The 24,194-nt window shown below is 47.1% G+C and overlaps 1 protein-coding gene across 3 annotated transcripts in view; it reads left to right on the forward strand.

Annotated features, from left to right (window-relative positions):
- Positions 1-24,194, forward strand: part of PPP2R5D (protein phosphatase 2 regulatory subunit B'delta) — a 374,106-nt gene that overhangs the window by 22,150 nt on the left and 327,762 nt on the right. For 2 of the 3 annotated variants that reach the window (XM_029592779.1, XM_029592780.1), the window contains exon 2: positions 14,134-14,211. In XM_029592779.1, the coding sequence (XP_029448639.1) occupies positions 14,134-14,211 (78 nt within the window). Of the gene's footprint in view, positions 1-13,983; positions 14,046-14,133; positions 14,212-24,194 lie in introns of those variants that run through there. The other variant, XM_029592781.1, reaches the window with a different exon arrangement.

Here is a 24,194-nt window from a genome sequence, read left to right on the forward strand (position 1 = left end):
CATGAACGAAGAACACATCCTGAGAAAAGGACTTCTCAACTGTTTGTTTCCTTTAACTCGAATGAATCGGTCCTCCCGGTAGCCAAACAAACTCTGTCCAATTGGATTTCTCAGTGAATTCACTTATGCTGTGCCACGTGAGCAACAGGCCTTTCTGGCTTGCCAAAGGCACACCAGATAAGAGCAATAGGAGCTTCAGGAGAAACTATGATAGTGGCAAGAACACCGCAAGGAGTAGAGTAGTCTGGTTTATGGCAGCAAGGCAGAGTGGCAAGAGAAGTTGGCACAGTGGGGTAGATGTTCAAAGGGGTACGTGCGTACCCCCCCCCCCCCCTGCGCGCGCCGAGCCTATTTTGCATAGGCTTGGTGGCGTGCGCAAGTCCCGGGGCTTGCATGGAGGGGTGTGTCGGGGGGGCGTGCCGTGAGTGATGCAGCATATCGGGGGCGGGCCCGGGGGCGTGGTCGAGGCCTCCGGACCAGCCCTCGGGATGGGTGATGGCGCGCCAGCAGCCTGCTGGTGCGTGCAGATTTACGCCTGTTTTCCGCAGGCGTAAATCTGCCAACAAAGGTGGGTGGGGGGGTTTAGATAGGGCCGGGGGGGGTTAGGGAGGGGAAGGTGAGGGGAGGCGGAAGGAAAGTTCCCTCTGAGGCCGCTATACTAACTGCACTAACCACATCCTCTGGCAACAAATTCCACAGTTTAATTGTGCGTTGACTGAAGAAGAACTTTCTCCGATTAGTTTTAAATGTGCCACATGCTAATTTCATGGAGTGCCCCCTAGTCTTTCTATTATCCGAAAGAGTGAAAAACCGATTCATATCTACCCGTTCTAGACCTCTCATGATTTTAAACACCTCTATCATATCCCCCCTCAGCCGTCTCTTTTCCAAGTTGAAAAGTCCTAACCTCTTTAGTCTTTCCTCACAGGGGAGCTGTTCCATTCCCTTTATCATTTTGGTCGCCCTTCTCTGTACCTTCTCCATCGCAATTATATCTTTTTTGAGATGCGGCGACCAGAACTGTACACAGTATTCAAGGTGCGGTCTCACCATGGAACGATACAGAGGCATTATGACGTTTTCCGTTTTATTCACCATTCCCTTTCTAATAATTACCAACATACTGTTTCCTTTTTTGACTGCCGCAGCACACTGAACTGACGATTTCAATGTGTTATCCACTGACACCTAGATCTCTTTCTTGGGTAGTAGCACCTAATATGGAACCTAACATTCAGGCCGATTCAGTAAAGTCCGCGGGAGATCGGGCGAACGCCCGCTCGCCTGTGCGCGGTACAGTATTTAAATGAGGCCCGGCGGTAGAAATGGGCAAAAGGAGCGGCAGCAGTCAGCGGGTTTGACAGTCTACGCTCAATTTTGCCAGCGTCGGTTCTCGAGCCCGCTGACAGCCACGGGCTCGGAAACTGGACGCCGGCAAAATTGAGCGTCCGGTTTTCGACCCGACAGCCGCCGGCAGACTTCCAATTTTTTAAAACGTTTTTTACTCTTCGGGACCTCCGACTTAATATAGCCATGATATTAAGTCGGAGGGTGCACAGAAAAAACGTTTTTACTGCTTTTCTGTGCACTTTCCCGGTGCCGGAAGAAATTAGCGCCTACCTTTGGGTAGGCGCTAATTTCTGAAAGTAAAATGTGCGGCTTGGCTGCTCATTTTACTTTCTGAATCGCGCGCGAATACCTAATAGGGCCAGCGGGTTAGATGCGCGTTTTCCGCCCCTTACTGAATAAGGGGTAAGGGAAAACGAGCGTCCAATGGCAGGGAAACTGTATCGGCCTGATTGTGTAACTATAGCATGGGTTATTTTTCCCTATATGCTTCACCTTGCACTTGTCCACATTAAATTTCATCTGCCATTTTGATGCCCAATTTTCCAGCCTCACAAGGTCTTCCTGCAATTTATCACAATCTGCTTGTGATTTAACTATTCTGAACAATTTTGTATCTGCAAATTTGATTACCTCACTTGTCGTATTTCTTTCCAGATCATTTATAAATATATTGAAAAGTAAGGGTCCCAATACAGATCCCTGAGGCACTCCACTGCCCATATCCTTCCACTGAGAAAATTGTCCATTTAATCCTACTCTCTGTTTCCTGTCTTTTAGCCAGTGTGTAATCCATGAAAGGACATCGCCACCTATCTCAAGACTTTTTATTTTTCCTAGAAGCCTCTCATGAGGAACTTTGTCAAATGCCTTCTGAAAATCCAAGTACACTACATCTACAGGTTCACCTTTATCCACATGTTTATTAACTCCTTCAAAAAAGTGAAGCAGATTTGTGAGGCAAGACTTGCCTTGGGTAAAGCCATGCTGACTTTGTTCCATTAAACCATGTCTTTCTATATGTTCTGTGATTTTGATGCTTAGAACACATTCCACTATTTTTCCTGGCACTGAAGTCAGGCTAACCGGTCTGTAGTTTCCCGGATCGCCTCTGGAGCCCTTTTTAAATATGGGGGCTACATTAGCTATCCTCCAGTCTTCAGGTACAATGGATGATTTGAATGACAGGTTACAAATTTTTACTAATAGGTCTTAAATTTCATTTTTTAGTTCCTTCAGAACTCTGGGGTGTATACCATCCGGTCCAGGTGATTTGCTACTCTTCAGTTTGTTAATCAGGTCTGCCACATCTTCTAGGTTCACCGTGATTTGGTTCAGTCCGTCTGAATCATTACCCATGAAAACCTTCTCCAGTACGGGTACTTCCCCAACATCCTCTTCAGGGAAAATCTGGAAACCCAAGCAAAAGCTTGTTTATTTTCAAAAACAGTAGCTTTTCCATCAACTCTGGTGCCAGCCTTGAGCGATGCGGGCTCATGAAATCCCCTGTCATTGAAAAGACACATTCACTGGGCACACTGGTTGGTGGACAGGACAGATATCGCTGAGCCACTTTGGCTAGGTGTGGGCAGACACTGGTCTTGTGTGCCCAAGATGTCGGTGGATCTGTCTGCATGCCCCCTGTAGGCTCTGAGAGATACCGTGTCACTGACATTTTTTTTATTATTTTATTTATTTTTTTATTTATTAACTTTTATTTACCGACATTCGTGAAACACATCATGCCGGTTTACATGGAACTCAATTGGGAAATACAGTATAACAATATAACAATATAACAGTATGACATTGAAACAATAGGATGTTACTAAAACGAGAAGCAACAAACAGAAAAACCAAAAGCAAAATACAACAAAATAAATAATGTTAAAGGAAAACGAGGAGTGTAAGTTTGAAAGAAGGGTAGGCAGGGGGGTAGGGCGAGGGGGGGGAGAGGGTAAGGGGTAGAAGGTAGGAAGGGTAGGAAAAGGGGGATAAGAAAGGTGTAGATTGAGGAAAAAAAGGGGAGAGAAAGTGGGATAAGGAAGGGAGGGGGAGAAAGGCTTGTTTGAAGAAATGAGGGGAGAAAAAGGCAGAAAAGAGGGATACCATGTACAGATGGCTAATGTACATGGAATCGCTTAACTAGGTAGGATTATGGAAAAGTTGAAGAAGGTGGTATTTAAAGGGGTAAAAGGTTTTCTTCAGAGGAAGGACCTGGGAAAGGGGGGGAGCAAGGAGTATAAGGTAGAGCAAGGGGGCTAAAGGGGATATTAAATTTGGTTTGTGTCGGGGTAGGCCTGTCGGAAAAGCCATGTCTTGACTCCTTTCTTAAATTTGTGAAAGGATGTCTCTTGGCGTAGGAGGGTGGGGAGGGAGTTCCAGAGGGTGGGGCCAGCGACAGAGAAGGCTCTCCCTCTGGTATGAGTAGAGTGTGCTGTTTTGAGGGATGGGATGTGGAGAGTACCTGTATGGGTTGTTCTTGTGGGGCGGTTGGAGGAGCGGTAATGAGGCATTTCATCGAGCCAGGTGTGGTTGTGTTTATGTAGGGTGTTGTGAAGGATGGTGAGGGTTTTGTATTGTGAGCGGAAGGAGATGGGCAACCAATGTAGGTCCTTTAGTATGGGGGTGATGTGGTCTCTTTTGCGCGTACCGGTTATGACTCTGGCCATGGAGTTTTGTAGAATCTGAAGGGGTTTGATGGTGGTGGCGGGGAGTCCTAGTAGCAGGGAGTTGCAATAGTCTAATTTTGTGAGCATGGTGGTCTGTATGACTGTGCGGAAATCATTGGTGTGGAGGAGGGGTTTGAGTTTGTTTAGGATGTTAAGTTTATAGAAACCCCCCTTAAGTAGGGTTTTGATGTGGGGTTTAAAACTTAGGTGCTGATCTATGAAGATGCCCAGGTCTCTTACAGACTGGGTCTGAGAGAGGGTTGTGGTAGTATTTTGAGGAGTGTTCTGTCGCATGGGGAGGGTGAAACGTTCAGGTTGGTTGGAGATGATAAGTAATTCTGTTTTAGAAGTGTTTAAAGCTAGATGGAGTTCAGATATCAAGGCGCTTATGGTGGTGAGGCAGGATTCCCAGCGTTGCAAGGATTCGCTTATGGATTCTTGAAACGGTATGAGAATCTGCACATCATTTGCATATAGGAAGAAATTCAGGCCTAGGTCGGAGAGGAGGTGGCATAGGGGTAGGAGGTAAATATTAAAGAGAGTGGAGGATAGGGATGAGCCTTGGGGTACACCTTGCGTGATAGGTATGCGTGAGGATTCGTGCTTGTCGATTTTTACTACGTATTCTCTGTTTGTGAGGTAGGAGGAGAGCCATGATAGAGCTGTACCTGCGATGCCTATTTCTGCTAGGCGGGCCGTTAGTATTTGATGGTTGACTGTATCATAGGCAGCTGAGATGTCTAATAGGGCGAGGAGGTACGAGTTTCCGTGATCCATACCTTTGAGTATGGTGTCTGTCATGGCCAGTAGTAGGGTTTCGGTGCTTCGGGCTTTACGAAAACCGAACTGTTTAGTGTGGAGGACATTGTGGTCTTCTAAAAAGTCCGTCAGTTGTTTGTTAATAACCCTCTCTAGGACTTTGGATAAGAAAGGAAGATTGGAAATCGGACGGTAATTGGTCAGGGTCTGTGGGGTCAAGGGTGGATTTCTTCAGGAGGGGTTTAACTATGGCCAGTTTGAGTGGGTTTGGGACACTACCTGCGGTAATGGAGCAGTTGATTAGGTCCTTAATAGGTTTGGTGATGGCGGGGGTAATAGAGAGGAGGGTTTTTGAGGGAATGGTGTCTGAGGGGTGTGTGGCAGGTTTCATCTTTTTTAGGATAGCTTCTACTTCTATGTTGGTGGTGAGGTCAAATTCTCTAAGGGTGATCTTTTTGTCATTAGGGATGGGGGTGAGGGGGGTGACGTTGGCTGGGAAGCGAAGTAGGATATTGTCGACTTTGTTTTTGAAGTAGAGAGCTAGTTCTTCGCATCTTTTGTTGGAGATGGTTTCGTTGAGGGTAGGTGTGTTTTGGTCGGTGAGTTCTGATACGTATGTGAATAAGGCAGTTGCATTAAATTGGTAGTCATGGATCTTAGCTGCGTGGAAATCACGCTTGGCTTGGGTAATTGCATGACGGTATGCGTGCAAGGTGTTGTTGTAAGTAGCTTTAAGTGTAGTGGATGGTTGTTTGCGCCAGGCGCGTTCTTTAGCTCTTAGTTCTTGTTTCATTGTTTTTAAATTGGTGGAGAACCAAGGTTTTCTTTTCTCACATTGTGCAATGGGTATTTCTTTGTGGATGATGGGGCATATCTTGTTGGCTATGGTCGTTGTGAGATTGTTCCAGGAGTGGAGAGCAGTGTCTGGGTTGGTGAGATCGATATTGTTAGATATTTTGTCGAAAGCTAGGTTGAGCTCTTCTGTACTACAATGTTTACGGAAGGAGATAGTTTTATGGTGTTTTTGTGTGGAGGGTGTGTGGGATTTGGTTTCAAGGGTTGCGTTAATGAGGAAATGGTCGGACCAGGGTACTGGGGTGATTACAGGGGGGGTGGCAATGGTTATTTTAGAGTTCACGAAGATTAGGTCGAGTGTGTGGCCCGCTTTGTGTGTGGGTTCGGTGACGATTTGATTGAAACCCAGGGCTTTGAGGGTGTCCAGTAGGATTTCACAGGCGGGGGTGGCGGGGTGGGCATGCACATGGAGATTGAAATCCCCTAGGATAATAGTGGGAAGGTCTGTTTTGATGTTGACAGTGAGATATTCAGTGATGGGTGAGGGATCTTGTTCAATTAAGCCTGGGGGGGCGTAGACTAGGCAGATCTGCAGGGATTTGGATGTAAAAAGCGCGATTTCTAGATTTGTGCTGGTGTCTCCTTCGCTTGGGTGGGCTGAGAGTCCTTCTTGCCGCTGCTTTCGCTCTAGCCTGTGCCAGAACAGATGATTTTTTTAGAGGCAACATGGCTTTGGCGTACTGAAGTGGAGGAGGGAGTACTAGCTGTCGCTGACAGAGTGCTGCCCCTGCTTGGGCTTGCACTACTCTCGGAACTGCCCGCTGTTTCCTCCTCTGCTTCATACCTAATCTTTCTCTGCTTATGGCGCTCCTGTTCACGAACTTTTACTAACAGGAGATCCTTCACCAATAGGAGACAATCGTACTGTAGGGCGAGTTTCCCTTTCACATGGGGATCACAGACTGTGGCGAGCATATATGTGTGGTCTTTCCTTAAAGGCCTTAATCTCTCTTCCACCTGCTGCTGCAAAATGTCCAGACAATGCAGCACCTCAGCTGTCATTCCCTCTTCCTGTTTAAAGGCCTCTAAATGTTCATCCAGGAGATTAACTATAGGGATGATGTCCCCCAAGGTGGCACTTCTGGAACTCAGCTCCTCCGTGACATCCTTGAAGGGCTGCAGGATTCTTACCAGCTGACTCATGACTAACCAATCATGATGTGGTCTTTACCATAAGAAAACCTTTACCATAAGAAAAACAAACAAACAAACAAACCTTTACCATAAGAAAAAAATCAGCAGAACCAGGGGTCACGATTTGAAGCTCCAGGGAGGAAGATTCAGAACCAATGTCAGGAAGTATTTCTTCACGGTGAGGGTGGTGGATGCCTGGAATGCCCTTCCGGAGGAAGTGGTGAAGACCAGAACTGTGAAGGACTTCAAAGGGGCGTGGGATAAACACTGTGGATCCATAAAGTCAAGAGGCCGCCAATGAAGAGTGGGTGACTCGCCAGAATGATGGCTACTGCCTGGAGACAATACCCTTATTCAATAAACATACACATGGTTACTGTGACTCCAACATCACTCTAAGCTTCAACAGCAAGAGGAAATGTGGAAAAAAGGATTTGCACTCACAAAGACGGGAGTAGCTGGCTTGTTACGGCAGTTACTACCCCAAACCAAATATCCAAATTACTACCTCCACCTTCCTCTATTCCTGATGCCTTTCAACTAGCTTGATCACTCCATTCTTATACTTCACTTTCAATGCATATCCAGCATAGTTCTCTGCTTCAACAGCAGGGGAAAAGAAAAACTGTTACTTCACACATCCAGCAGAGCTCTCTGCTTAAACGGTAGGGGAGAAGAAAAAAGGGTTCGCACTCACAAAGCGGGGAGTAGCTGGCTTGTTACGGCGGTTACTACCCCAAACCAAATGTACCTGATACTTCACTATCGAAGCATATCCAGCATGGCTCTCTGCTTCAACGGCATGGGAGAAAGACTGATACATCACGAATTTCCAGCATAGCTCTCTGCTACAACGGCAGGGGAAAAGAAAAACTGATACTTCACGCATATCCAGCATAACTTCAACGGCAGGGGAGAAGAAAAAAGGATTCACACTCACAAAGCGGGGAGTAGCTGGCTTGTTACGGCGGTTACTACCCCAAACCAAATGTGCCTGATACTTCACTTTCGACGCATATCCAGCATAGCTCCCTGCTTCAACGGCAGGGGAGAAGATAAACAACCAATAAGGGCTGTATAACATAATCTGGGTAAAAACAAATAAGCATGGGTGTAGCTTGCTTATTGCGGCGGTTACTACCCCTACTACCTCTAACTAATCAAGCTAGATATTTCACTTGGATGCAGCTCCATCACCGCTCTCTACATTAATGGCGGGGGTGGAAGGGAATTAGAACCAAGAGCTAAGAGAAACAGATAAGTATGAGAGAAGAAATGAGGGAAGCTTGCTGGGCAGACTGGATGGGCCATTTGGTCTTCTTCTGCCGTCATTTCTATGTTTCTATGATGCCCTAGGGGATTCTGCACACCTATGTCCATTGTACCAGAAAGTTCATGAAGGGGTGGCTGCAGCTCCACTAACCTCTCGAGCATCATAAAGGTGGAATTCCACCGGGTGGCAATGTCTTGAATGAGACGCTTGTGAGGCATCTCCAAATCAGTCTGCTTTTGTCGGAGAATCTGCCCCGCCTTCACACTTCTGTGGAAGTGCGCTGCTATGTTCCGGCACTTCTGTATTAACCTATGCAGGTATTCATTCTCTTTGTCATTGGAATCCAACCCCAGAGCTGACTTCACTACCATGTGCAAAGTGTGTGCAAAACATCGGATCCTCTGAAAGCCCCCGTCAGATATTGCCATGTTTGCACCATTGTCTGTGACAAAGAACCCTGCCTGAGGATTCCTGTCTCGCTGGTGTAGCTGCCAGCCCTCCAGCATCTGTCTGATGCATGCTAGAATACTGGCCGAGGTATGGGCCTTGTCCATCAGGTGGGTGTATAACCTGCACCCTGATTCTTGGTCACTAATAGAGCTGCTGCCTGCCCCTGCCTCAGCCAGATCCCACCAGTGTGCTGTCAGGGAGAGGTAAAAGTGTGAAGCGTTTATGGTGGTCCAGATATCTCAGGTGAAATGCAGACTCCCCTCTTCCTTAGCTAGCAGCACCTGGATGCGACTGTGACACTGCTTGTTCAGGCTAGGGAGGATATTTCTGCTAAATGTGGTTCTGGAGATGGCTTTGTAATTTGGAGCTAAGACCTTCAGCAAATGCTTGAAACCCACAGTCTGCACTAACTGCAAGGGCTAGTCATTAAGGGCAATCATTTCCCCAATGGTCCTGGTTACAACTTTTGAGGCTGCCTGCCTCCTACCCCGGGATAGCGTTACTGCACACCACCCCATTTCCTCCATGGTGGGTTGTCGCTTCTGACGCATGGCAGGGGCCTGCTGACCTGCCACCTGACTGTTAGAAGGAGCTGAGGGCGTGGGGTGAGTCTGCTCCTTTTCATCCACTTTATGCTGCCTGGAAAAAGGGGTCCCCTGACTGGTACTGCCACCATCCTCAGATGTCAGTACTGTTGAGTGTTGCCTCTTCATATGATGCATCATTACAGAATTAGTTAGATGGCCCACTTGCTTCCTTGCTTCTGCTAATATCCCAGGCACAGTAAGTACACTGAGCAAAACGTGGGTCCTCCCTCACTTTAAAGTGGCTCCAGATCGCAGATGTCGTTCGTGATCCCTTCTCTATAGCCTTCGGGGTGGATGCTGGCACTGGAGTTGAAGTAGTGGGTGCACCCTGAGAAGCAATGCAAGGGGCATCAGTCACACTCTGTGCCTGCACTGACTGCTCTTCCTCCTCCTCATCATCAGTTTCTTCTCTCTCCTCCAGCACTGAAGTGGAGGCTAAGACAGAACTAACTAATCCTCCTAAACCTTCTTCAGCTATTATGTCTTCCATTTCTGATGAAGGGAATCCCATAAAAGATGATTCTTCATCAGAATCAGAAGCAAACAGTGACTGCGCTACATCGTCAGTGCTAACTAGAGTCTGCTGTCACACTGCTGCTTTCGGGTCTCGCTCTTTTGCTTTCTCCACTACCCCAACTCCCTTGGATGGCTCAGCCTCCCCTTCCCTCACCTCCAAAACAGGGCCAGAAACAGGTGGTGGCGGAGCATCATCTTTAAATGTAAGTTGTTTTTTTTTTCTAGCTGGAACTGCCTGCCCCTCCAGAGATTTTGGATTGGAACAGGTCCCTTTTTAACTTTAATGGGGGACTGCCTCTTGAAGTGCCTCCTCTGCCAGTGCCAATCACTCGACCTGTACCTTTCCCTGACATCATGGATTTTAATGTCACTGCCTACTGGGGATTTGGATTAAAAGGATTATTTCTTTATTAGTTGTACTGAACACCACTGTACCAATATATGGGGCCGATGCAATAAAAAGCGCGGAAAGCGAGCACTGAAAAGCCCGCAAGTGGGGCGCCATGCAATACCCAAATTAGGGGGTCGTGCTAGCATGGAGGAGCTATGGTCGCTTGCGCGACCTTAGCACCTCCTTGCTAACGCGACCCCACTGAGTCTGCCAGTATGAAGATCGATGCCGGTAAACTCGGTGATGGTTTTCATAACCGACAATCTGTTAGTAATGAAAATGGCTGCCGAGGTTTCTTTTTTTTTTTACTTAAGAAAAGAAGTACAGAAAAGCAGTTTTTTTTCTGTACTTCTCTTACCTGCGCTCAGCTATTAACGCCTGCTCCAGGCAGGCGTTAATAGCTGAGAGCAAAATGTGCGTCTGAGACATACACTATTTTTTTTTTGCATGTGGAGTGAATGAGTAATAGCGCTCATTCACATGCATTTGCATGTGATGATTGCTATTGCATTCAATCCGCGTCTACGGGTTAAATAGGTGCTAAATCCCCCTATTGCATTAGGGGCTGGATTAGCTCCTATTTAACCTGCGTCAGAGTGCAGGTTATACAGTGCGCTCGGCCTTTATGTGAGTGTGGAAAATTACACCCATACAGTGCAGTGTCTTGCTGTACACTACAACTGAGACTGCTCTATGTGTACAAAAACTGAAACTCCAGGTAAAACACTGGAAGTCTCAGCCTGACCACTCCTGCTGTGAGTCTGCAAGCCAAATTCCTACAGTACTTACTGTGATGCTGCCTGTAGTTGTACAATGCCCACTGCCAGACAGCCACTGTAACTCTCCCACTATTTCCCACCCACACCACCCAAACCCTGCCTGCAACCTACCCCAGGGGGGTAAGATCAGCATCAAAATGCCACTACTGCATCTTGTCACTCCTTTTTTTTTCTCAGTGGGTGAGAGAGAGAGATACAGTCTGAGTGCAGTAGGGGGCTGGGAGAGAGTGAGAAATGAAGGAGGTCAGGACTCCCAACCGGGAGCGAAGTGAATCTTGCTCCAACGGAGCCCCAGCTGCAGGCAGCCTGAACCCGCCCTTGACGTCAGCAGCCGGGGACCTCAGAGGGGCCTTCTTAAGCGGCTCTGTTTGGCACGCAGTCGCAGCCGGCATGCACCAAAGGGGTGTGCGGCTTTGTTTAATTTAGAATAAGATCAAGAAAATCATCCCCATCTGATACCTGATTGCTGTGGCAGTGGACTCAGAACATCCTTAAGTAAGTCCTCTCACTCCTCTTATTTCTTTGGGGCTTTAACCTGTTTCTCACATGGGGAAGAAGAGGAAAGGGACTGAATGAGTACTCCCCTCCATTTCTTCAGTTCTTCCGTATCCCAGTTGATGATAGATGGGTTTTTACAGCCGATGGGGACCAGTACTCCTACAGGGACGCCTCATGTAGGCATGGGGGCCATGGGGCCCTCTATATCAGGAAATTCCACCTCCCTTAGCCCTGACATTCGGTTACCACCCAGGATATAATTTGGTTCACAGGAGAAGCAAATTCAACCAAATAGTGTTGAACTAGACTCTCCTGGGGTGGGGGTACCTGTTCTTTTGGAGTCATCGGCAACAACACAAATTTGTAACTCCCCATTGGTATCTCTTTCTGTTGTGTTACCTACTTTGCCGGAAGCACCAACACAGATTACACTGGAAGCATTGTGGACTGCTATAAAAGGACTAGAGATTTCCTTTGGGACTAAAATTGAAACTATCTCGAAGGCTGTTAATGCTATTCAACATCAGGTCATGTGTCACGATGAAAGTATTAAGAAAAATATGGAAAGTATTATAAAATTGGAAAAGCAATGTGATACATTAGGGAAATGTGATTATAGCGTTGATTAAAGGGCAAGAATTGAATCGGTGTAGGCTAGAAGCGTTAGAAAATAACTCAAGAAGATTGAATTTGAGGATATTAAATTTCCCTAAGTCCTCTATTATTTCACCCATAGAGATGCTCAGGAAATTTTACCTCAAGGTACTTAAGGTCCCACAGGAAACTATTCCCCCTATTACAAAAGCATTTTATATTTCTTCAAGACCTGTTGTACCTCAGAGTAATGAATCCTTAAGCAACCCCCCTACCCAACCTAATGCATTGGAAAATTTAACAGCTTTACTTAATGACTCACAGATTAATACTGAGGGCTGTGCTACACTTTTGGTAGTATTCGCTCTGGAATCTGATAGAATTTGGACTATGAAAATGTTTTTTCGAATCCCAGACAAAAGGTATTGTGGCCAACAGCTAATAATGTTTCCTGATCTAGCAAAAACCACTCAGACGAGACGGAAAGTTTTTTTGCAAAAAAAGACAGCAAGTTTTAAATATGGGTGCCATATTTCTTTTATATTACCCCTGTAAATGCTTAGTTAAATTGGACACCATTAAGTACATTTTCTTTGAACCTGATCAGTTAGAGGGGTTCTTGCATAATAGGGAAGGTCCCATACCTATTTCCACTAATTATGTTCTTATGTTGTTAGTGTTCATGAAACTGTGGTACAATATTTATTTTCTGGTCATTTCCTTACGTAATTTCTACTGTTAACAGTCCCCCTTAATAGAGGTCTCATTAGCACAGCAGCAAAAAAGGACAAAAATATTTTTCAGCAATAGCTCTGATTTTCAGCAATTGAATAGAGATTTGAGACAATCAGCAAGCAACCTTCTCAGATAGAACCCGAGCAGAAAGTGCACTGTGGTATCCTTGCTCACCAGGATCAGCATCACAGAGCAGCGATTGGCTGAATTAAAAAAAAATGCTTCGCTCTGATAGGTTGGCATTCTGGTCTCCTTGCCAACCTGTCTGACCCACTCTGACAGGGCTGTGAGGTCACTTATGACTCACAGGAAAGGGCTGGTTGTTATGGATACTCTCACATGACCTTCTCTTGCAAAAGGCTGATAAGAAAGCACTGTGAACTAAATGAATTAAACAAATATATGTTTCATTCATGGGGGGGTCGCCATTCGTTTTGCGGTCACACAAATGAAACGAATAGGGATGTCATATTCATTGTAAACGAATGCACATCCCTAATACTAAGTACTTGGCTGAAGGGGCTGAATACTAATGCAAGCAGCTTTTTTCAGTTTTTAATTTTATTTTACAAAAAATGCAGAGATAATGAATTGTGACTTTGAAAATGTACTTTAATAACATATTGGTTTACATTACACATACTATCTGGAATAATCTGAGGTATTTGTAATTCAGATATCTACTTTTTAGTGGGTTGAATACTTTTGCAAGCCACTGTATTTAGATGTAATTTAGGGGTGATGTTAAACTCCAGGCTCATGTTGAAACCCCATTTTAGATCTTTGCTTCAAGTTACCTTCTAGAAGCTTTGCTTGCTTAAGAGATGAAATATTTGCTTCTGCTACTGTAATGCCAGGCCTAGTTTACTGTACTCCATTTTAATAGGCCTTCCCCAGACTTCAATGCGAACGCTCCAGGAGTGCAGAACACAGCAGAAGGGTTATTTTAGGGTGCACAGTACTGCACTCTCTTGCCATTTTTTCTGAGAATTAGATTCAAGCTACTTACTCCTGTTTTCAAGTCTATCCATGAGGAAGTTTGGAAACTTCACACTGCAGAAAGTTGCTCCTCTGTCTTGCGTCTCGGAGAGAGGCCAACTCCTCAGGTATTTTCCTGTAGTAGGGTTGAAATGGTGGGATTCACTTCCTTGGGAACTTACGGAAGAAAATGATTGGCTATCTCTTAGGAAACAGATAAAGCCTTTTTTGGAAGTTGTCCCTCAGGAAATTTGGCCAGTAGGGTGCTTATTATCCCAGTGAATGAGTCTTTCAAATGGGCTGGGACGGTCATTTATTAGGGTTGATACCTCACAAGCAATAATTAAAATGTTATCTCCAGGTTTTCTGATTTTGCTGTATTTTACGTTTGAATTTTAATGTGCAGAAAGAAAGTGTGACTGTCTGCTACCCAACCCTATTGCCATCCAGCCTTTCTCAGCCATCCTTCTCAGGATCGTGAGTGTTTGTGTTATCCTAACGTTTTTCTCTGTGTTGAGAATTAAGGCATATGAAGAGGAAAAACTGATACAATTACTCTTTGCAGGAACCCCCAAAATCTTCTAAAGGCAGCACCAAGAACATTAGCAGTGGGAAGGATGGTGGTGGAGAGAGCGGCGAGGAGGTAAGGATGATGTTGTCAGAGCCAGGGGATGGTGGTGCAGGGAGTGGTAAGGGAGGTGAGGGTGATGTATAGGGCACAGGGGATGGTGGTGCAGAGAGAGGCGAGGAGGTGAGGGTGACGTATAGGGCACAGGGGATGGTGGTGCAGGGAGCGGCGGGGAGGTGAGGGTGACGTATAGGGCACAGGGGATGGTGGTGCAGGGAGTGGTGAGGAGGTGAGGGTGACGTATAGAGCACAGGGGATGGTGGTGCAGGGAGTGGTGAGGAGGTGAGGGTGACGTATAGGGCACAGGGGATGGTGGTGCAGGGAGTGGTGAGGAGGTGAGGGTGACGTATAGGGCACAGGGGATGGTGGTGCAGGGAGTGGTGAGGAGGTGAGGGTGACGTATAGAGCACAGGGGATGGTGGTGCAGAGAGAGGCGAGGGAGGTGAGGGTGACGTATAGGGCACAGGGGATGGTGGTGCAGAGAGAGGCGAGGAGGTGAGGGTGACGTATAGAGCACAGGGGATGGTGGTGCAGGGAGAGGCGAGGAGGTGAGGGTGACGTATAGGGCACAGGGGATGGTGGTGCAGAGAGAGGCGAGGAGGTGAGGGTGACGTATAGGGCACAGGGGATGGTGGTGCAGAGAGAGGCGAGGAGGTGAGGGTGACGTATAGGGCACAGGGGATGGTGGTGCAGGGAGAGGCGAGGAGGTGAGGGTGACGTATAGGGCACAGGGGATGGTGGTGCAGGAGAGAGGCGAGGAGGTGAGGGTGACGTATAGGGCACAGGGGATGGTGGTGCAGGGAGAGGCGAGGAGGTGAGGGTGACGTATAGGGCACAGGGGATGGTGGTGCAGGGAGAGGCGAGGAGGTGAGGGTGACGTATAGGGCACAGGGGATGGTGGTGCAGGGAGAGGCGGGGAGGTGAGGGTGACGTATAGGGCACAGGGGATGGTGGTGCAGGGAGAGGCGAGGAGGTGAGGGTGACGTATAGGGCACAGGGGATGGTGGTGCAGAGAGAGGCGAGGGAGGTGAGGGTGACGTATAGGGCACAGGGGATGGTGGTGCAGGGAGAGGCGAGGAGGTGAGGGTGACGTATAGGGCACAGGGGATGGTGGTGCAGGGAGTGGCGAGGAGGTGAGGGTGACGTATAGGGCACAGGGGATGGTGGTGCAGAGAGAGGCGAGGAGGTGAGGGTGACGTATAGGGCACAGGGGATGGTGGTGCAGGGAGAGGCGAGGAGGTGAGGGTGACGTATAGGGCACAGGGGATGGTGGTGCAGAGAGAGGCGAGGAGGTGAGGGTGACGTATAGGGCACAGGGGATGGTGGTGCAGGGAGAGGCGAGGAGGTGAGGGTGACGTATAGGGCACAGGGGATGGTGGTGCAGAGAGAGGCGAGGAGGTGAGGGTGACGTATAGGGCACAGGGGATGGTGGTGCAGGGAGTGGCGAGGAGGTGAGGGTGACGTATAGGGCACAGGGGATGGTGGTGCAGGGAGCGGCGAGGAGGTGAGGGTGACGTATAGGGCACAGGGGATGGTGGTGCAGGGAGTGGCGGGGAGGTGAGGATGATGGAGCTATTTCATGTACTGCCTCTAATCTTTGGACTTTTTAGATTGAGGATAATTTATTAGCATGACAGTTGGAATATGTACATAAAATGGTTAAAATTAAAAAAAAATACTTTCATTTAGCAGTAAAAGTTGCTGACAAAGGTCATCTGCTTAGAACCAAATTCTTTAGTGTTTACAGAATTTGTAAATGACTGGCTCTTTAAATGTGTGTTTGGGAGTGAAGAACTGTTTTACGCATGTTTGTTGCTCTGGGTTTTATCTGATTTATCCATAACTTTCTCGGCCGACAAGGGCTTCGGGCCTGGGGCAGCTGTGGCGCCGTTGAGCACCAGGGCTGCCATTAATCCCAGGCACCCTAGAATGCTGGAGCATCCAGGGTGTATCGTGGCCAGGTGCCCTTGAGATTATCTAGCATTGGGGGTGCCGATGATCCTCCTTTGCGGTGTCTGGAAGGGATATAGAAGAACATTGAGGTATACCATCAGTGGAGTATGGCTGTCGGTGTTAGGTTTTGGGGACCGCTGGGAGAGCGATCCCCAAACCATTGAGGTATACCATCAGTGGAGTATGGCTGTCTCTGTTAGGTTTTGGGGACCGCTGGGAGAGCGATCCCCAAACCATTGAGGTATACCATCAGTGGAGTATGGCTGTCTCTGTTAGGTTTTGGGGACCGCTGGGAGAGCGATCCCCAAACCATTGAGGTATACCATCAGTGGAGTATGGCTGTCTGTGTTAGGTTTGGGGACCGCTGGGAGAGCGATCCCCAAACCATTGAGGTATACCATCAGTGGAGTATGGCTGTCTGTGTTAGGTTTGGGGACCGCTGGGAGAGCGATCCCCAAACCATTGAGGTATACCATCAGTGGAGTATGGCTGTCGGTGTTAGGTTTGGGGACCGCTGGGAGAGCGATCCCCAAACCATTGAGGTATACCATCAGTGGAGTATGGCTGTCGGTGTTAGGTTTGGGGACCGCTGGGAGAGCGATCCCCAAACCATTGAGGTATACCATCAGTGGAGTATGGCTGTCGGTGTTAGGTTTGGGGACCGCTGGGAGAGCGATCCCAACCTGAGGGGATAGTCTGCCCTTGGGCCTCGGCATGATCCCAGACGAATCCAAGACAGCACTGAGGGTTGGCGAGGCGTGTCCTAGCATGGGCGAAGACGAAGTCTGACCTTCTGCCGGACCTGCATGCTTCTGGAAGCCAACAACGTTATGTTGGTATATGAACAGTCCTCCGACCGTTCCCAGCCCTTTCGGACCTGCCGCTGGGTATCGGAAAGAAGCAGCAGGCTGAACTGAGGATGAGGGCAGACTGAGGCCTTGTGACACATAAGACTCTTGGGTAAAACTGGAGCAAGCGATGGTGGGGACTATGCCTCTAACTGCGCTCCCATGGCAACCCCGTAAAACATGGCTGCCTCTTAATATGCTATCTGTGCCCGTCCAGACTACTTTAATGATATGAGATAAATGGAGGAGTAAAGTTATGGGAACAAAGCTTTGTTCTCTGCAATCCCATCTTTTTTCCACTTTTGGATTTTCCACCAGGGATTCCATGTAAAGCTTTTTGCTTCTTGGAAGACCAAGCAGATTTACACTATAGCACAAATCTGGGGCCCTCAGGGGATACTACCTTTTGCAGAACTCCGCCGCCGATATTTATTTATTTGTTAGTTTTATATACCAAAATTCATCAAGGATATCAAATCAGTTTACAGGATAACACAAACAAACGCGTATTAGGCGTTTTACAAATAACAAGCAAGCGAAAATGGAGAACATAACTGGCAACTAGGGGGAGAGGAGAATAAATACAAACAGGAGAACTATGTACAGAGAATAACAGCATTGAATTGTAAGGTTGTATACATTATTAAAAATGAGCAGTTATGGGAAATACAGAGGTTGAGTGCTTAAGCTCATAACAGTATACATGGCTGAAATTGTATCCAAGGTGGGGAGGTAATGCAGGGTTAGGAAGGGGAGAGGGTGGTCTGAGATGGAATTTAGGATGATTGGTGCTAAGTGTAGGCTTACATGTTGGAATGACCTACATGCCGGTGAGCAATTTCAATACTTACAGCTCCGACATTTCTTGTCATCTCCTCAGATACGGGAGAATTTGCATCAAGGAGTTACATTTTTTGAAGGGCTTTGTCAGGGAGCCAATAAAATATCCAAGGCTATCTCCAAGTTGTATGGGTTTCTTAACTCGGATGTGCGCAATAAACCCCATTTTGTCCAGGCTTGGGAAAAGGGATCTTGGTGTGACAGTGGATTTGGACGGGTGGAGGACTATTTACCAAGGATTGGACAGGGGAATGATAGCCTCTTCCCTAAAGAAAAATTGTTATAAATTATTGTATTGATGGCATCTTAGTCCTATGCACTTACATAAATTATATCCTATCAAATCTGGGAGTTGGAAGGGCTGTCAGCAGGATGGAACCTTTCTTCATATGTGGTGGTCTTGCCCTCATATCCAACAATTCTGGCAGCAGGTGTTTAAATGGCTGTCAGAGATGTGTCCCGATATGACAGGCTATTCTGCTTGTCAAGTTTTGCTATACGTCTCTGAGAATTTGCAGGTACTCTCACCAAGGTGTCTGGATTATTATGTTTTTGTTGCAGCACGTTGTATTGTGGTCAAATATTGGGAGACTACAAATGTACCTACCTTGATGGAAGTACAGAAGAAAGTATAACTTATTTTCAAACTTGGTAAAATTACAGCATGTAAGCATAGGACTATCCAAGCTTTTCAAAAAATCTGGGATCCTTATGTTACTTGGCAGGCAAAGGTTCTTCCCTAGCAATTTTGCTTTAAGTGTTTCATATTTAAAACAAGGTCAAACCCTTAAAGGATGGATGGGGATAAGGAGGCTAAGGAGAAGAGGAGAATCATCAGCAGGATGATAGGAGAAAGTGTCACCCTACGGCTGGGGTGGGTTGTATCTTATGTATCTTATGTATTTTATGTAGTTGTATTTCAATGTTTCTTGTGATTCTTGGTCTAAAGAGCAGGGGGGTTTTGGGAGGGATGGGGGAAGAAATGAGTGTGTTGATTATGTTGGTGGTTTTGTTGCGCATCATGGACTCCATGAGCTTATTGTTGTATTGCACAAATTGTATAACCACATACACTTTTTGTACAAATTTACCTGTTTATTACACTCAATAAAAAGCTATAATACAAAAAAAAAAGAAGACTCAAGACATGGACGAGAAGACTCTGGAAGTGGATGAGGATCTTGGAAGACTCTTGGACGAGACAAGAAGCTGGGAAGGTTCAAACATTGGCACTGTCTCTCAGGGCACCCTACACAGCCCACCAACATGGCGGATCCAATGGGCTGGTCACGGACCACCCTGTCCCTATAGCGCGCCCTACACAACCTAGAAGGCTGGTCACGGACCATGCCGAGAGCGGGACAAGCGCAGGAAGGGAATCCAACTGAGACAAGACTCCAATGACGAGGCCAGGTGTCACCTGGAGGATCAGGAGGACTCGAAATAGGCGAAGGAGGAACGAAGCATGAAACATCAGGAAGCCTGGACTAGGAACCTCTAAACATGACGACATGGAACATCAGGAAACCACAGGAAGCAACGAAGACTCAGAAAGCAAGATGAGACATGGAGCTCCAACGAAGAACAAAGACCTGACGGAGAGCTGGAAGGTGAGACTTCCAGGAGCAAGTGACTCCAATGCAAGGCAGGACTGAAGGTGAAGCCCTCTTATAGGGCTGAGACAGGAAGCAGTCATCAGGTGGGGCCCAGGGCATATCCGGCCGCGGGCCCTTTAAATCTTGTGAACAGGCGCAGCCCACGCCTTAGGAACAGGAAGCAGGAAGTTGTGCAGGACCATGGCCAGTGGCCATGCTGCTGCTGCTAACGCCGAAGAGCAGGGCGGGGCTGAGAAACGTTGAGTAAAAAAGAACTTTCTCCGATTAGTTTTAAATGTGCCACATGCTAACTTCATGGAGTGCCCCCTAGTCCTTCTATTATCTGAAAGAGTAAATAACCTATTCACATCTACCCATTCTAGACCTCTCATGATTTTAAACACATAGTAAATGATGGCATATAAATATAAATGGCCCATCCGGTCTGCCCAGTAAGTTGTTTAGGGTTATAACTGCTTCTCCATGCAGGTTACCAACATGCAGAAATGTTGCAGCTAAGTTACTTACCCCTGTGTTCATCCCATGCCCTTTTGAACTCCATCTACTGCCCTATCCATGAAGAAATATTTCCTGATATTGCTCCTGGTTTGGTTGCATTCCAATCGGTCTACATATGCGATGGGGAAAGTTACCCTTTTTTGTAAGGGTAAATGTCCAGACTATCGCTCTATATGGTGGCTGTTTCTGAATTTGGTGGAATGACATTTTGGAGACCTCTGATTATCTCTATTAGACCCTGGATGATAAAGTTTGTTAGTGGAGGTGGCACAGTAAGTTGGATGTATTCAGTTTCAGGGAAGTTTTTGGAACATATAATTGTTTGATGTAAAAGATCTTTATTGCAGATCAGGGATTTGTCAGGAGAGTTTGCTGTTTGTACTAATGCCGTCTGTGTATGCAGATGGTGCTGTGGTATCATTGAATGGTCAGCAGCAGTGATTGTGTTCAGGAAGAAACTTCACTTTCAGCTTTTTCAAGTGACATTCTTTTATTAGTTATGAAAATAATTTTTTTTTATTTGAGTGGTATCCTTATTTTCCACAGATAAGCAGGGCTGAATTAGCCCCCTGGCGGCTCTTGGTGGGAACTCTTCTAGAAGCTAATTTTTTATTTGCTACTTCATGCCTGCACGGTGCCTTTCCCTCGCAGCGAACAGTCTCCTGCCAGTTTCTCTTTTCCCGCACGCAATCCGGATGCAGCTTCTTCTGCTCTTGCCTTTCTTCTATTTTTCTTCTCACTGAGAGCCACAAAACAGCACTTTTCAGTGCTACCTATGGGCCTCAAAGGTCCCCGGATTTAAGTTTTGCTGTTGCGGCAAAATCATGTCCGCCACAGACGGGCGTAAAGTTTGTTATATCTGCCTTGGGCCCGACCACGACATGGCGACCTGCCATGATTCTGGTAAGATGTCTCTGGGCCCTGGGGGACAACGAGCCGCAAAAATTTTGAATTTAAAGGAAAGTGCCCGGGACACATCGGGGTCTTATCCACACAACTTTCCACCCACTCATCTCCGGCCAGAGAAGCAACCAGGCCGAAGGACTCAAAACAGGCCTCCTCCTCCTCCTCCACTCAAAAGGTAAGGGGCAACAAAGGTAGAGCTGGGCAACCTCCTTCCACATAGGCCCATAAGGCCTCTATGCCTAGTTCTTCCTGGGGCAGTGATGCGTCGCCTGCGTCTGTACGATCGCCATCAGCACACAGTGATGCGCTGCGTCGAGACAAAGTTCAGACGCACGCCCAGCATCGGTTCGCATGACGCAGATTCCCTGTCGATCCTGACACTAATACAGCCACCGAACTGGCACACGAAACATGGTGTGTCGGATGATATTCCAATGCCCCTGATGCAAAAACAGGGCAAGGTAAAAAGGAAGACCCATCATATTGCACACGAAGCATATCTTCACAAAAAACACCGAACCCATCACTGTACAAAACTGGTTCCTTCTCCACCGATACTGCTTTCTGACCATTCAGCAGATTCAGGATACTTTACATCATTCCCTCCACTCCCCTTTCTCTGCCTCTGCCCCGCATCGTGACCGAAACCGTCACTCCGAGAGAAGATCTTCCACCTCCAGACATTCTTCTAGAAGTCGCCTTACTGGCGCCTCTCCCCCTGCAAAGAGAAAAAGGCCTGCAGAACCTTCTTTGATTCAGTGGTACATGCCCAACAGCCCAAGTCTCCCTCCAGTATTTCTGGAGTGGACACTGATCGCTCGACACCTCCTGCACCGCAGCTCCTGGACTTTCAACATCTGAGTCCTCATATCAGCCCATCTTTACACCAGCCAGCAGCCCATTCTCACCATCTCTCTGTTCATCCATGGGGATACCTTCTGACCCCCTGAAAGGTCTCTGGAGCCAACATCTCCGCCCAAAGATCTAACTGGGCTCAGTTTTGAACCTTGGAACCAAAAAGATTCCATATCCATGATCGGAGGTATAGAAACATAGAAACGATGGCAGAAGAAGATCAATAGGCCCAGCAAGCTTTCACACTTATCTTCTCATACTTACCTGTTACTCTGACCGCTGAGTTCAGGGCCCTTTTTTTTTATTCTAATTTCCTTCCACCCCGCCATTGATGCAGAGTGGTATAAAGCTTAATGTTTGAGGGTAGTAATCGTCATATCGAGCAAGTTACCCCGATGTTTGTATACTCATACTGCTCAGATCAATGCCTTGTTAGATGTTGGCTAGATGTAAATCCTATTTCTTCATTCCCCCTGCCGTTGAAGCAGTGAGCTGTGTTGGATATGCATTCAAAGTGAAGTATTAGGCTTAATTTGTTAGGGGTAGTAACCGCCGCAACAAGCAAGCTACTCCCACGCTTATTTGTTTACCCAGACTGTGCTACATTGCTGGATGTTGCCTGAATGCAAATCCTCTTTTTCCACATTTCCTCTTGCCGTTGAAGCATAGAGCAATGTTGGAGACTCATTAACCTGTGAATGTTTATTGAATAAGGGTATTAATCACCAAGTAGTTACTTCATTCCTGTAAGCCACCCTCATACCTCTTCTATTCATTCCCATCCTCCGGGCTTTAAGGATCCACAGTGTTTATCCCACGCCCCTTTGAAATCCTTCACAGTTTTGGTCTTCACCACTTCCTCTGGAAGGGCGTTCCAGGCATCCACTACCCTCTCCATGAAGAAATACGTCCTGACATTGGTTCTGAGTCTTCCTCCCTGGAGTTTTAAATCGTGACCCCTGGTTCTGCTGATTTTTTTTCCAACGGAAAAGGTTTGTAGTAGACTTTGGATTATTAAAACATTTCAAGTACATGACCTTCTCTAGATATTCAATACTCCATCGGAACTTACAGCACTTCCGTCTCACTCAGTGCTTGACACAATCATGGATAAGGCCCGGGAGATCTTTCTTCACGCCACCTACTTCTAAGAAAACAGAGCTAAAATCCAGAATGCGAAAATCTCAACATTTTAATGCAGTACAGCTTCCTCACGTTTCAATCGTTGTGGAATCTGCCATGAAGAAAGCCAAGAAAACTCGCTTATATTCAAATACCCCACTGGGTAAGTACAATCGTTTCCTTGATGACTTGGACGTTCCAAGGATCCATATTAAATGCCAAGGTGCAACAGCATCAATTTAATATCACGCAATATCTGAGTGTGTCCAGCGTTTTAAAATCTGCCAATGACTAACCATCTACCTCTGACCAACGTGGCCATTTGGTAAACGATTTAGAGAGAGGTTTACGTCCCCTTTTATGCACTGTCTATGAACCCTTTGACATATTGGCCCGGACATCTACAACCATGATTGCTGTATGACGCATTGCCTGGTTATGAGCTAGTGCAATCTGCAAAGATGTCCATGACACACTCGCCGATCTCCTCTGCAAAGGAGACAACCTGTTTGGTGATAAGTGTAGCGGTATCCTCTCTTACAACCTTCCAGGATCCATCCGCCTCACGGCGCTATTATCCTTCGTACAGAAGGCCTTTCTCTCCGTGCCGATCTGTAAGATCGGCACGCCAGGGTCTCCTCTGCTATTTTCTGCCTGTCCCGCGATGGCTGCTGTCCTTCTGGTTTTGAATAGTCTTCCGGCGAGGGAGGAAATCTGCGGGAAGGAGGAATTCTGCGCAAAATCTACATTCTGCAGTAGCGCTGAATTCCCCCAGGAGTACCTCTTGTAGCTGGTGTTGTGACATGGCCGCCGTATGGTGTGTTTGAGCCTCCAAGGCGGCCAGGGAGCCACCTGCGCCATCTATCGGTGGACTGGGGAACATGCGTGAGCACTGACGGACACACTGCCAAGCTCGATATATTATAGCGCCATCTATCGGTGGACTGGGGAACATGCGCGAGCACTGACGGACACACTGCCAAGCTCGATATATTATAGCGCCATCTATCGGTGGACTGGGGAACATGCGTGAGCACTGACGGACACACTGCCAAGCTCGATATATTATAGATTTTGATCGCTGCGAGAAAACCTTCCACGAGGAACAATTGTGCCAGCAAATGGGCACGATACCATCGTTGGTGCATAACAGAATTCCTGGACCCGTTCCGTTCTTCACCTGATCAAATACTTAAATACCTTCACCTGCTATTTAGCTCTGGCCTTGTAGTTTCCTCAATTAGGGTAGACCTGAGTGCCATCGCAGCATATCATTACCCGTGCAAGGATGACTCCATTTCTATGTACCCTCTGATATCATGCTTTATAAGAGGCACCTTACGCCTGAGACCTCCTGTCC

This window comes from Rhinatrema bivittatum, chromosome 3 (assembly GCF_901001135.1).
Source record: "Rhinatrema bivittatum chromosome 3, aRhiBiv1.1, whole genome shotgun sequence".
Lineage (NCBI taxonomy): Eukaryota > Metazoa > Chordata > Amphibia > Gymnophiona > Rhinatrematidae > Rhinatrema > Rhinatrema bivittatum.